Here is a 14,782-nt window from a genome sequence, read left to right on the forward strand (position 1 = left end):
TTAAATTTATAGTCTTTCAGTCATGTCAACAAAAATGTCAAATGGTTATGGTGTTATTGTCAGTCTCTTCATGATTCTTCTCATACGCAGCCAGCCTTCATATAGCTGGGTCCAAGTACAATGAAAAAGTGATAACAAGTCTATGAAAAAAAAAACCTCTTTCACACAACAACATTTTTGCTCATTACTAGGTTCTTTTACTTAGACAATGGATATTTTTCCCTCAAAATGGCAAATGTACAAGCCACACTGACAACATCAACCAATTATGAATAATCAATTATCAATTGAGCAGATCTAAATAAATTAAGGCAATCTAATATCCTAACTGAGAAAACAGATCTGTATTGTTATTATTTATTCATTTACATTATGTTTTTCTCATTTTACTTAAGACCTAATATAACAAAAACAGCACACGATTCCTAATAGACTATCCGGTATAACAGCAAAAATTTTGCTCATCACTCTGACCGCCTCATCGATTTAAAACAACCACATTTCCCAGACGCCATTGCTACGGAAAGGCGGCGCAGTTTTATGATTGACACTAGTCTAAGCCAATCACACGCCCGAGTACGTGCACTTACGAAATGAGCTGTCCTATTGGAATACGCCCGGTCTGGCTCTCCCTGTTACGTTCTCTCACAAGCCAGGTGGATGTCAAGGAAAACCCAAATTCTCCGGCACTTAGATATAACTGATACAACAACAGTATGAGACTGGCGACTGGAAGACAGCAAGGAATACGAACTGCAGCCAGCAGCACCTTTGAGGAAAACGATGTTGTGCTTCCCAACTGGGACACCGAAACCCCAATTATCAATTGATAAAGCACGTCCACATTATTATTATTATTATTATTATTATTATTATATATTCACGAATTAGTTTGTGACTTTCGTGCCATCGATTTTCACCTGCAACTGTGAACTGAAACCCCGCGCAACGCCTTGTTAGAAGAGGAAACAACGCATCGGCCAGTTCCTTCATGACCTCGTTCAAGTGAGTACTGAGGACTTGCGCGGGAAGTCGGGGAGCGGCGCGCGCAGCATCGTGACAGCCGCGCGCGAGGACCAGTCGTTCGGAGCGCGATGGCGGGAACCGCGTGCGAAGCATCGCGGTTATATAGACAGGAAAAAATAACCCATGAGGGGTTATAACGTGATCAGTTCATTCCTGCTCTTTCTTCGTTCTCTACCTTGAGTGTCTGAATGTGTCCCGAACCAGTAGTTTGTTATGTTTTATGCTTCCTTTTAGTGTATCAGCAACTTTGAATTTAATGCACTTTTTGTATTTTTTTACCCCCCCCTGGCTCAGCAGAATCCCCGGGTTATACTTTTCTGTGGGCTATATGTGACTGAAGATTAATTCCTTATTGGAAAGAATGTAGCCAAAATCATTCCCAGCTATTTGACAACAAACTAATAGTGTTTTTTTTTTTTTGTAACACTGTGTGTACTGTATGTGTGTAGAGCTGGTACTGTAGTGGTTGTCGCTACTGCCTTTTGACCGAAAGGTCACAGGTTTGAATCCCACCTCCACCTGTAGTACCCTTGAGCACGGTACTTACCCTAAATCGCTCCGGTAAACATTACGCAGCTACATGAATGGGTAAAAAAATTGAAAGTTGCTTTGCAGAAAAGCGTCGGCTAAATGCTGGAGACGCGGTTTTACTTTGTATCTATCCCCCCATGCTGTCTCGTCCCCTTCTGTCCACTCTTTCCCGTTACCTTGTGCACTGTCCATCCCGTCCATCTCCACCTGTCCCCTACCACCCTTTTCCTACCCTCCTGCAATGCCTGTACCCTCTCATCCCTTCCCATAGTGTGTTTTCCATCCTGTCCAATCAGTCCTTTCCCTTTATTCTCCATCCCCTCCCATCCTGCCTGTCTCTTTTCATCCTGTTAGTCCTGTCCTGTCCAGTACCCCCTGTCCTTTCCTGCCCTCTCAGTCCCTTCCCATTCTGCCCATCACCTTTCATGTGTCATTTTCTGTCTCGTTAGCCCGGTCTCATCCCATCCGTCCCTGTCCTGTCCATCTCATCCTTACACTCATGCCAGCAGGGCACATATTGCCATATTTTGCCATGACACTTTTAAGACACCCAAAAGCAGGTCAGCTGCTCATGGTTTTTTTCCAGTGGGTCAGTTTTACCATGCAGAGTGAAGGTCCTAATTAAAGTCACTAGGGTACAGCATCCTGTAACCTCTCTTTTTCCCCCCATTAAATCATTTGTTTTGTAAGCAGTCACCTCTTCCCTACTGAGTGGTACCTGATTTGGGGTGTGAATGTACAACCATGTGGGTTCAGAGCACACTTGTCGATATGACGCTGAGCACGTGGTTCTTGCAGCATGGGTCTGTTTCTTCTTTGATTAGGGGAACGAGACCTATAGAAGTGTTAAATGTTGTCTCATCTTGATCCTCTACATCTATGTCCTGGTCAACTTCCATCGCTCTTTATGACCTGGGAGCATTTTCTTCATTTCAAATGGTGCTAAGAGGTACAAGCACACAACCTGGGTGTCTGGGCAGTGAAAAATGCCGTTTGAATTTGCCTTGAGCACATTTCCTCAACCATCAGAAGTGTGTTGGACGCGGAGAACAGACAAAGTTTCTTGAGGCACCTGTGAAATCCATACAACTATCCAGGAGCTGAATAACAGTGTGTTTTTTCCTCCTTGCCTTTTTTCTAAAATTAGATTCCGATTTGGGCGTGTTTGAGATGTAATCACAGTCACACAGTTTTTAAGAGAGAACATCTAATATGTTTGTCAGCGTTGATGCATTTCCCTCCCTGGAGAGAGTCTGTCTTCACTTCAGGCGGACAATATGGTGTGCCAGGGAAGAGTATAATCTTCTTTTGCCATATTTTATGGTAAGCAGGGGCTGCATGAAGAACATAAAGAAATTAAATACAATATTGTTGGGTTGCGGAGAAGTAGTCAAGCGTTGATCCGAAGCCAGGAGGTTTTCAGCGGTCCAGGATGGTGCAGAAGAAAAGGAGGGAAATCCTTGCTCTCTGGCTTTGCTTGGCAACCGGGAAATCTCTGCCACCCCAGATGGCCAGATTAATCGCCGGCTCATTTCTGAGGAGGCCACGTGCGTTGCCTCTGGCGCGCTGGTGGCACTGAACCTTCCTCAGAACATGCAGCAGGAAACAGATGGTCCTGGCAGCAGAACTCATCTCAGGATTGGAGACTCTGAAGCTGAAACTGCCACTGCAGTCCTGCCAGCATCCCCCCCACCCTGCCTCACCCCACCAGCACCCTTCCTGCAACTGAGCCCTAGTGAAGCCACCTGGCTAATAAACATTTCATGAAACATGGATTTACCTCAGAGGGATAACTCAGCATGTGCTCTGTTGCAAGCGATGCAAGATGAAAACTCTGTTAGATACCATTTCTTCGGTGTAGAAGTTCCTGCACAGCCACGGGTTTGAGTCCAGCCTGAGGCCATAGGACTTTGTTTACAATCTCTTTGTAACGAAGAAGGTGAGGAGCAGGTCACAATCATGCATGGTTGGCGTCAATCCTTGTAAGAGCATGGGGTGAGTCTGTAAACAGCCTTTGTGTGAGTTTGGAGGGCTGCAGCTCACTGAGGAAACCTGCAGCGCTCAGGCTAGACGCTTGGGTCGTGTTCTCTTTTTTGTGTCCGGAGAGGAGGATGGGAAGCCAGACCGGACTCGGGCTCTGGCGACGTCCAGCGTGAAGGACGCGGTCCTATTTTGGTGACGGCGGACTGAATGAGAGGCAGGTCGAGTGCTGCAGGAGGGTGATAAGAAGATGAAGCTGTCTTAACCCTACGGCTTGCTGACTTCCAAAGCCTCTCCTGACTCCAAAGCGTTTGATGTGGGGGTTTTAGAAACAGCAATTCTCATGAGGACGCTGCATCAGCTGCTCCTGCTTGGGCTTCTGACTGAAGGTCAAAAGTAAAATTTGCTTCCATCTTTTCCTCCTGTGTGCTTTTAATTGTTATTGGGGGGGAAAAGTCTTAATTAAGTCCTAATGAGCTGCTTTATTCTCGAGTTGAGGCTCTTCTTGTTCAGTTAATTGAAAGATGGATTTTAGCCCATTGGAGGTTTTAAAATTCAACAGACAGTTAAAATGTGGAATATTGTTTTTCACTATTGGTTCTGGTGGATCTGCATGTGTGCTGTTTTTTGTTCCAGCTGAGTCCTTCATTACTTTGCCCATAGATCTGCTGTTGACTGAATGTTTCTTTATTGCTAACATCCTCTGTATGTCCTAGAATCCCAGGAGGGCATCTTTCCTGAGTTGCTGGAACCAGTGTGAGTGGCACCAACAATCATGCAAAGTTCAAAGTTACTTAAATCAAAAATCTTGTCCGTCCTAATGTTCATTCGAACAGTAGCTAGACCTGTAACTGGACTTGATCGTGTCTGAATGCTTAATAAATGGGTTCGCAACCATATGAATCACTGTGGGGCGAGAGCTGCATGCGCAGTTAGACGTACTTAATAAAATGGCCATTAAGGCTATATTGTCATATTAATGGACCAAACCAAGAAAAATCTTAGCTCGTACTCTACTTTCTCCTGACAGACAGAGGTAAGCTGTGATTTCAATAGCGCAAAGTCAGGTCAGCGCAGCCAAAAGGGGTATTCATTCCTTAGACAACTTGTTCAGTTTAACACTATATTAGTTGTGGTGGGTATTCAGTAAACAAGTCCATGGAGTATAATTAATGAAATGTTCAGCTGGAGCAAAAAATGTAAACATACAAAGGGCCCTATCAGGATGAGGGCTGAAGCATAGTGATGTGTCTCAACTTGTTTTGCCGTCAAGTCTCAAGGTGAACCCACATCAAGGCTCACGAGAACAAGGCACATGAACTCTCCTGGATCCAGAATGCAGAGTTTATCGTACATAACCACAGAATTTCATTATGGAGACTTGCTTTTAACCTGAAGAAAGAGCATGTTTTATGTTGACAGAATTTCCAAGGCACGTCTCGTTTGTTCAGCGTCTGGTCTTGATCAAGGTGCATTGGCAGTGAGTCATTGCCCTCTCGCGTTGTGTAATTCCAACTTTCTTCAAGTAATTCTGTGCTTTGCGTGGGTGGCGCCATGTATGTGCGTCCCCTTGGAGAATCAAGGCTGATTCCAAGGAAGCTGCCTCATGTATATTGGCTTAATAGAAATTGGAGATCATACTTGGCTGTAGGGTAGGCGCCGTGTAGCAGTCTGAGGATCTGGTAGGAAAGAGGCACAAGCAGTCATCCCTACGGTTGCTTGGGTGGCATTAATGTGGTCAACTGAAACACTATAATCATCACACACTAAGACCTCATTATGCTCTTTGCTTCAGAATTCCCCCCCCCTGGATTGGGGTCAGAGGTTAGGGTTACAATTCGGGTTAGGGTTAGTGGCCTGGGATTTTAAGTATGTTTAAGTATTGGTTGATTTTAAGTATTGGTTGGTGGGAATGTTGAGTAGGTACTGGGGAAGAACAGTGGCTAGGATTAGTGGATACAGTTAGCAGGTTGGGTTAGGGTTAGAAATAAGGTTTGACTGACTTCCTTGCTAGGTGATTTTGATGTTGAAAAGAGCCACCATATAATACATTGGGTGATCAGTAAGACTAAGAAAGAAAAAACTGATCTTTTTTTGTCATGTTTTGCCATGAATGTGAAGGGCTAAGTGATCTGTAACCATCTTGTTCCTTTATCTGAATGTTCTTGGTCTAGATTTTGCCCCTCCTCTTCCCTTCCAGCAGGATGATATTCCCAGGTGCTCCATGCGCCACTGCTCCCTTGCTGCCGTCCATCCCCTCGGGAGTTTCCCTCTGCTGTCGGGGGGACCAGCACTGAACTCTCAGGGGGCTGTGACGCCACAGAAAGCCCTGGGAAGCCATGCGCAGGCTGGTCTACTGCAAGGTGGTCCTGACCACCTCCTTGGTGTGGGTGCTGGTGGACGTGGTGCTCCTGCTCTACTTCAGCGAGTGCAACAAGTGTGATGACCGGAAGGACCGCTCACTGCTGCCTGCCCTGAGAGGTTCGTATGAGCACTCCAAGAGTGTGACCATTGAAGCAGAGAGAGCAACACGTTCTTCCCCCAACCGCATGGTCTGTAGGTGCCACAGCTGCACCCTCAGCATAGCAGCTCTAAAGTGTCTGCAGGTCAATCCTCAACATGTATCCTTGAATTTATTTGCTTGCTTTCTTCTCCTGGAATGAATTTAACTGTCTTCTCCAGCGTCTTTTTTATTTATCAAGGTATTTCTATAGCACGCTGTGAGTCATTGGACCTCAGTTGTTGTGTAATATCAAGTTTTCCAAATAACTTGGTGAGTGTGTGGGCTGAAGTGTGCAAGGGTTCCCTGTGGAGAACGAAGGCGAGTTAGGCAGTCTGATGCTGAGTCTATAGAAGCTGTGCACCGTCTCGCCTTGGTTTGCTCTGTACAGGTGAGGTGTCCTATGGAGCTCAAGGGCACGCTATGATGGAGCGAAGCTCATTGAAATTCAGTGAACATGCGCTGGCTTTTGTACCCTTTTTCACTTCTTTGCCTGTTCATTCCGTCCTTTGGCTGCGAGGTGAGATGTCTGCTAACCCTAACTCCAAACCTAACCTTTACACTATCCAGTACCCTAATCCTATCTATAACCCTAACCATGGATCTTACCCCAAGCATAACATTTACCCTATCCCATAACCCTTTTCCCTAACTCTGATCCTAACACTATAACCTTAACACTAACCCCTAACCCTATCAATAACCTTTACCCCATCCCCACCCCTAACCATAACCCTTTCCCTAACCCTATTGCAAACTTTAACCATAACCCATAAGCAACATCTTTAAATACTTTGCAGTGTAAAAAGTGACGATAAATCTTTTCCTGGCTGTTCAGGGATCATTTCCTTTATTTTTTCATGGGGAATCCATGAAGCGAGATGCATTATTGAAAAACAAAGCGCCTTGCTCATCTCCTGGACGGCAGCAGAGTCGGACCCCAAAACAGCGCCAAGTGACTCAGTGTAATAAAGCCTCTGATCTGGGGCCCCTTTATTGTGTCTTACCCCCATCTTACCCCGGTAGCCCCTGCAGTAAGTCGGCTGCCATTTGGTGAGGTAAGCTGCTTTAGGACAGGGGGACAAATCTCCAATTATAAATTAATCAGCGGCACCGACTTGGACTCACTTTGCTCACAACGCACTTCCAAAGGCCTCTGCAGGGGCTGGAGATCTGCATTGCGTTTCTGTGTTTCCCAGTGTGTATCGGCAAGCGAAAGTGCACCCTGTTTTACCCGAATGAGCACTCTCTCACTGCACTGAGATGAGATTCTGTTTAAATAAGTGCGTCTGCGCTTTGCGGAATTAGGTTGTCGAGTGATATCTGAGTAATGATTCCACCCAGAAAAGCAAGGATTACACATTTGGCAGTGCACTACACACTCGGCATTCTTTTCCCGCCCGAGGGTGCCTACAATTATCATACTGCTCAGTTTAGTGTTTGTGTGAGAAAACGCTGACGTTCTGTAATGGAATACAGGTGGTTCTCGGCTCACGACCAGGTTCCGTCCCAATGACCATTGTTAGTTCATTTCATCCTCAGTTGAAAATCCCCTTAACTGTATATGATATATATACCTTTCCAATACAGTCCCCTTACCATAGTGATAGATGTTGCAGCTGGTAGCGTAGTGGTTAGTGCTACTGCCTTTGGACCCAAAAGGTTGCAGGGTTGATCCCCACCTCTGGCTGTAGTACCCTTAAGCAAAGTACTTACCCTAAATTGCTCCAGTAAAATTACCCAGCTGTGTAAATGATTATAAGCATGTAATAATTGTGACTGTAACATTGTAAGTTGCTTTGGAGAAAAGAATCAGCTAAATGTGTAAATGATACATGTACAATTAACATAGACCTACATGAATGATATGTTGTGTAACAGGGCTTTGTTATAATTTAATTGATTGCACACATTATTGCTGTTAATACTAACATAAAATAATAATAGCAGAAGTAACGTGGAGTATGATATTTGCACGCAGCACTATTATTTTCACTTTGTAAATCTGTCTTTTGCGTTTTCCTTTCAGGACCACCGGAACGCTCGCTTTTTGATTGCGAGCCATTTTAAATAAAAAGTTCCTTGAAGGGAATCACAAATTAAAAGTTTGTGAACGAAATGCAGTCTCTGCTAGAAAGCGAGGCACTGACTGAGACCCTGACAATGATAGATATGGTGTGCTGTGGCAGCGTGACCAGCCGATGTTATCCTACAGCAGATGGAGCGATCGGTGCTGGACCAAACATTGGCAATGGAAAACAATATAATAATAGCGAGACAGCTCTCGTCATAAGTCGAATATATAGCTCGAGAATCATTAATTTACACATTAATAGAAATAAATAGTAATATTAGTGTGATGACTTAACTGAGAGTGGTTACTGCAGTATTTTTTTCCTTCTTTTTCGTGTTACGTATGTATCTTGTAACTGAGTTTAAACACATCATGGAACGCAGCTCTATTTTTATTTTTTTAATGATGCATTTACGTGGCATTTGTCTCTAAAGCGACTGACAATATTAGGTTTGTTTACTAAGCTACTTAAAAAGATGTATGCATTTATACGGCAGTGTGATTTTTACTGTATTAATTTAGGGTAAGTTCTTAGATCAGGGCACGATAGCAGCAGGAACTTTTGTGTAGAGCACCCTAAAAACTTACTGGAACATTAATACATTTAACAAAAGGTTTTGTAGTGATTGTCGCGTTGGCGAATTCGGTATAAGTCCGTTTAAGATGAAGTCCGAGTGCCTGAAGTGCTGGAGAGCTAGTGTGTTAGAATTGCCCAGATGACACACACACTCCTTCTCGGAAGTGTTTCTGTCGAGAGACGTATCGGTGTCAAGCTCGAGAACATCGATGTCCGCGCTCTTCTGTTAAGCCTGGCATCGACCCAGTGGTGGCCCTGCTCCCCATCCGCTGAACCATCACTATCTGAACCCCTCCCCACCCCCCACCTTGCGGAGACACCCCATTTACACATCTCAGGGACACGGCTGGCTGGAGAGACCTCAACCCAGACCAGGCACCCCATCACTTCTGGCTCTCCTTTTCATTCTTAAATGTTTGGCTATCGCTGTTAACATGAATTATATCTGACCCCTTAGAATAAGCTATCATGCAGTATTAGATGACCAGTTTTACTATGATTTACAGTTATACAGCTCGGTAATTCTTTATAGTGTCAGTGCAGGGTTAGTATCTTCATCCAGGGTATTAAATGGTACTGTAGTGTAGAAGTGGGGTGAATTTTGGTTCATTCTTGAGAGTTAAACAGGTGTCCTTTGTATTGGACATATCCACACTGGTCCCCTGTCCCCACAGTTGCGCACCCAGGAGGGGTGGGCTGCCAGTGGTGCTTGGACCACCAGAGGTTTTTTTTTCTTTTTTTAACTTTTTTCATTGTTTTGGAGTTTTTTTAAATTTATTTTCCTTTTTTCTGCTCCCAGCTGCCTTACTCTACTGCTGTGAACAGTGTCAGGAAACAGGAGCCTTCGGAAACACCCTGTATTATCACTGCACCTGTCTGCAATGTTGTCTTGAGAAAGACACACCTGGCAGGGCAGGAACAGCCATGACTCATCGTGGGGGGGACAGCGGTATAGCGTTGAAACGCAACTTGGACCTGGTGCTTCATCACTGTCTCACGGGTGGTGGGAAAGGTCCTAGTCGTGCATAATGAATATATTGTAATTTAAACACTCCTCTTAAACAGCACCCTTAGTGTCTCCGTAAAAATGTGCACTTTAAATATTTTATAACTGCCAGAGGCTAAGATTTTGCTTTTATTCCTGACGTCGTTCTCCAGTAAGGGCAGTGCTGGGGCAGCGAGTAGAGGAGTGACAGAGCTGCTGCCTTTGGATCCTGAATGTAAGGACCCTTCTTGGTCAATGCTTTGAACTCCAGTTCTGCTGTGGACAGCGACCTCAACATGGGGTAAACTGCACCCTGGTACTGCAGAGTTACCTGTGTGATGATTCTAGAAACACCTACAAGTGACGGAGCACCAGTGTACCATCTTCACAGGTGGATACAGTCATGTACTCCAGCTTCACCCAGGAGATGCCATCCAGATTTACCTTGACCTGCTTTAAGTCCATCCTTTCTGCGGAGAAGATACCGTACCCCTCAGAACTGCTGAACAGCGTTTGCATGTATTCGTTTAGTTCTCCAAAGCAACTCACCCGTTTACACAGCTGGGTGCTTAAATTCACTGCAGCCATAGGTAAGATTTGAACCTGTAACCTTCAAATCCAAAGGCAGCAGCTTGGGAGAAGATTAGACACTGAGTGAGCTGTTAGACACATGAGATACAACAAAAATGTTTTACCACAAATCTCACTTCATCAGACGGTATTATTTCAGTGGGTAAGACCTCACCAAGAAGCAATTTCCCCCATATTTTTCACCTGAATGCATATCAATATTTGTTTGTGGATCTCCTTTTCCCTTTCAGTCATTATTTAATGAAAGTGTGCTCTGATGTTTCTAGAAGCATTTAGCAGTAATGATAAAATGCAGCCTAAGGATCTGAAAACACTTTTTTTTTTTTTTTTTTTAACTGATTGTTTTATCTGAAGAGGGGGTGTGGTGGTGCAGTGGGTTGGACCGGGTCCTGCTCTTTGGTGGGTCTGGGGTTCGTGTCCCGCTTGGGGTGCCTTGCGACAGACTGGCATCCCGTCCTGGGTGTGTGTGTGTGTGTCCCCCTCCAGCCTTACGCCCTGTGTTGCCAGGTTAGGCTCTGGCTCCCCGCGACCCTGAATGGGACAAGCGGTTCAGAAAATGTGTGTGTGTGTGTTTTATCTGAAGAGACTTAGTCTTGCACACTTCATGAAGGTCAGGGGTGTTTGTTAAGTAGTTAAGGTGCCTTTGAACGGAGGGGCTCTCTTTAAAACCTGACTATCAACCTTTAGGTCACTATTTTGTGTTGTTAATCACAGTCACTGCTTACTTTTACTGTTACAGCGTGTACTTTATTTATGTGGGTTTGATCCACTTCTCTTGTTGGCGGGTAAACACGCGGGAATTAAATGAGCTACTGACATGCTCCTCACTTTGTTCACTCCCTTTGTATGTGGTGATGGTGAGCTTGTTCCTCTCTCGCCTCCTCTCCCCTTCCAGCTGCTATATCGCGCTCGCAGGAAGGCCCTGGCGAAATGGGGAAACCGGTCGTCATTCCGAAGGAGAACCAGGAGAAGATGAAGGAGCTGTTTAAAATCAACCAGTTCAACTTGATGGCCAGCGACATGATCGCCCTCAACCGCAGTCTGCCGGACGTGAGACTGGATGGGTGCGCGCTCCCCCGGGAGTGGGGGGTGGGGTTCTCGCAAACAAAAGCTCTGATTCAGATTCTGATGATGGCACACAGCTGACCTCATGAAGGGTCTTCCAAGTGGGAAGTTCTGAATGAGGAGCAAATGCTTAGCTGACCGTCCCCAATTTCCTTCAGTATCCACCTGGTTCAATTAACAGTGAAAAATTCTGATTTCATTTAAAAAAAGAGAAAAAAGAACCTGAGACGGTGGCATCTACACCTTGAGTAGAGCAATGTAATCACAGAGAGCCTGAGAAAAAGACTGCGTTTACACACCAAGGTTCGTCATCTGTGTCATTTACTGCGAACAAGCTGAGGGTGATGGTGACGGTATGAAGCTGTAATTTAGTGTCTAAAACCAACTTTTCTACAGTGCAGAGAGGGCTCTGCCGTCCATTTTTCATCACCTGGTCACAGCTGTCGGAATACGGCACTCGTACAGATTCCTATCTACCTACTTGTGAATCAAAGGATGTTCTCCAGCGTCGTCGTGGCAATAAAGTAATTTCCAACGTGTGAAAATTACTCTGAGAAAGATCCGTTGCGAACACCTCCCATTAGCTGCGACAGCAGAGACTGGAGGACCCTTTGTTTTCCAACAGCCTGGGAATAATTTGCATAATGAACAGACACAAAGCAAATTGCCCGTCCATTAACGCGTTCATCTCATAACAACACGCAATTTCTCTCCTCAGGACAATATTTCTGCAGCATGAAGACGGTAAGGTTAAGGTTACAGGATGATGCTGTCAGCCCGTCTCCTTGTACCTGCCGCCTGCCCGTCACTCGTTCTGTTAATCACCACTGACCGATGTCGTGTTAAGGAAATGCACCAGGTTAGACCAGGTTTGTAAGAGGAGGCGCTACGGGTGATCTCAGAATCTGCTTTGTTTGTTTGTTTGCTTTTCCACGCAGTGCCAGATTTCCCATAAGGCCCTGCTGGCAGAGCGAATATGGCCTGCAAAGGAGGGGAAAAAATTGGAAAGCAGAAAAAAATTTTCAAAGGCTGAGACGGAAATTTAATGCGACTAAAACTTCTGAATTACATTTCAAACACAAAATTTCAGAATTTCTAGGCATTGCTTAAGAAAGCTTCTTTCTTCCGCCTCTCCATCAATCACATGGATTAGCAAAAGAATAAAGTGTGTCTTGTCAGTCAGCGTAATATAGTGTGCCATTACCCCTCTTTTTTTGCACAGTGCAGAATTTTAATTAGTTCCCAGTGCTACAAACTCCAAAAATCCAGCCCTGCTTCCGTATCAGGCTGTGGGTCTATAACCGTTGTGTCACAGTTTTTCCATCATTACCAGGTTTCAGTGTGATGTAGCCACCAAGAGTAGCTGTTTACATTATATCTACATTTATGAAATCTGGAGGAACCCAAACAATTAAGAGTAAATTTTCAGATACATAGTCTAGTATTTGGGCACTTGGTAGTGTAGTAGTTAGCACTGTTGCCTTCAGACCCAAAGGTTGTTGGTTCAATCCCTTCTTTGGCTGAGCAGAGTACTTACTCTAAATTGCTCTGGTAACATTACCCAGGTATATAAAGGGGTGAATAATTGTAAATAGCTTGACATTGTAAGCTGCTTTGGTGGAAATTGTCAGCTAAATGAATGAATGTAATGTAAGATAATAGTGTATCAACAACAGGTGAAGAGCTTTAAACAGAGACACAGGATTATCAATGCTTGTTTGTCTGATATCATCATGTTGCTGATTCACACCCCTCAAGTGGCTACCTAGAGAGAAGACATTCAAATAGAAGATACATAGGTAATCATGGCGAGTGGCATTGGACTCATTCATGGAGCTGTCTGGACATCAGGAAAGTAGTGGGTCTGAAAGAGGTGGATTTGAGATACTCCTTGAATCATGGGAAGGATTCAGCAGTTGTGAGGTTCTGATTTCGGATGCTCACACGTAGACTGGGTGCGCCTTATATAGCCGTGGCCACAGTTTTGGATCTTCACCAGAACATGGTGTGATGTAACCACCTACAGCAGATTTGTCGCCATGGTGTGAGTGGTTATCAGAACTACAAAAGTAAAGTACTGAGAATGGTTTGTGGCCCCGTTTCAGCTGCAAGGCGAAGGTGTACCCAGACGACCTGCCCAACACCAGCATCGTCATCGTATTCCACAACGAAGCGTGGAGTACCCTGCTGCGCACCATCCACAGCGCCATCAACCGCTCGCCCCGCCACCTGCTGCTGGAGATCCTTCTGGTGGACGACGCCAGCGACAGAGGTGCCTTTCATTGTGGTCTCGCCTCTCTCACCTGTGTTCACATAGACAGACAGCATCAGCCCACCTGGTCCTCCATACAACAGAGGAAGCCTGGACTGTAAACCAGCCTCACCATTAGAAATTAGAAATAGAATCAGAAAAAGCAGCTGGAAGGAGGGTGTTTTCAGCACACAAAAGGCTTCATGACCACTTGTGCTGGGAAGTGCGTTCACATGACAAATGTGATTTACAGCTTCTCGGTGGCTCTGGTGAGACAGTAAGTGGTAGGAACCTGTGCAGCAGCCCAGAACTCTGTCCGAGCGCGAGCTTCACCCTGAGCACTCCGCTCACTGGGCCATCTCACTCCGGCAGACTTCCTGAAGGACAAGCTGGAGCACTCTGTGCGCACCCTGGAGGTGCCGGTGCGCATCCTGAGAATGGAGAAGCGCTCCGGGCTGATCCGGGCCCGGCTCCGGGGGGCTGCGGCAACGCGGGGGCAGGTCATCACCTTCCTGGATGCCCACTGTGAGTGCACTATGGGTTGGCTGGAACCCCTGCTAGCCAGGGTGAAAGAGGACAGGTAAGTGGCTCTGAACAGATATCCTCATGTGTTCGCTGGACTAAATGGACTGAGTTGCGAGGGTCAGGCAGAGAAGCGCCATGGATTGACACTGTGGGGAGTGTGGGTTTAGGGATTAGCCTGTTCTTTTAACTCTTGGGCTGTGCTTGAGGCATGTTTGGTGTTCCCTATGTCTGGCATTCTCATCCAGAATTGGGCATTCAGTTATTGATTTTCAGAAAGCAATTGTGAAACATGTAATCACCAAATGTGTTACACCTTTTAGTGCTCAGGTTGTGTTCTAGTCATATTTGACCTGTAAGCAACTATTTTCTATGATAAATATGGTTCTTGCACTTAAGTGTCCTAAGACTCTAGGACATCGTCCACACCAAGCACATAAACCTTAAGTAGTATAATACTACTGATCCTAATTAACGGTATGTCTATATTTCATAATTTATACACTGTATGTAAAGTAACATTGTCAGCCTTGTTCATGCCTGGTCATTTGACCCTTTTGGGCTTTTACTCGAGCTTTATGTTTGTTTAATTTATAAATGTTGCACAGTTAGTGATGCATAATTCATACTATGTTTATGGCCAAAAAACTCAGGTTCCCCGTGTTATGAATGCACATGTT

General features: G+C 45.1%; 1 protein-coding gene across 5 annotated transcripts in view; it reads left to right on the forward strand.

The window, feature by feature from the left end:
- The first annotated feature begins 652 nt into the window (after positions 1-652).
- LOC108929023 (polypeptide N-acetylgalactosaminyltransferase 13-like) overlaps positions 653-14,782 on the forward strand; it is a 30,634-nt gene continuing 16,504 nt past the window's right edge. For 4 of the 5 annotated variants that reach the window (XM_018743308.2, XM_018743309.2, XM_018743310.2 and 1 more), the window contains exons 1-5: positions 653-1,005; positions 5,738-6,018; positions 11,160-11,328; positions 13,435-13,601; positions 13,953-14,160. In XM_018743308.2, the coding sequence (XP_018598824.2) occupies positions 5,877-6,018; positions 11,160-11,328; positions 13,435-13,601; positions 13,953-14,160 (686 nt within the window). In that variant the 5' untranslated portion in view covers positions 653-1,005; positions 5,738-5,876. Of the gene's footprint in view, positions 1,006-3,431; positions 3,497-5,737; positions 6,019-11,159; positions 11,329-13,434; positions 13,602-13,952; positions 14,161-14,782 lie in introns of those variants that run through there. The other variant, XM_018743307.2, reaches the window with a different exon arrangement.

This window comes from Scleropages formosus, chromosome 14 (genome assembly GCF_900964775.1).
Source record: "Scleropages formosus chromosome 14, fSclFor1.1, whole genome shotgun sequence".
Classification (NCBI taxonomy): domain Eukaryota; kingdom Metazoa; phylum Chordata; class Actinopteri; order Osteoglossiformes; family Osteoglossidae; genus Scleropages; species Scleropages formosus.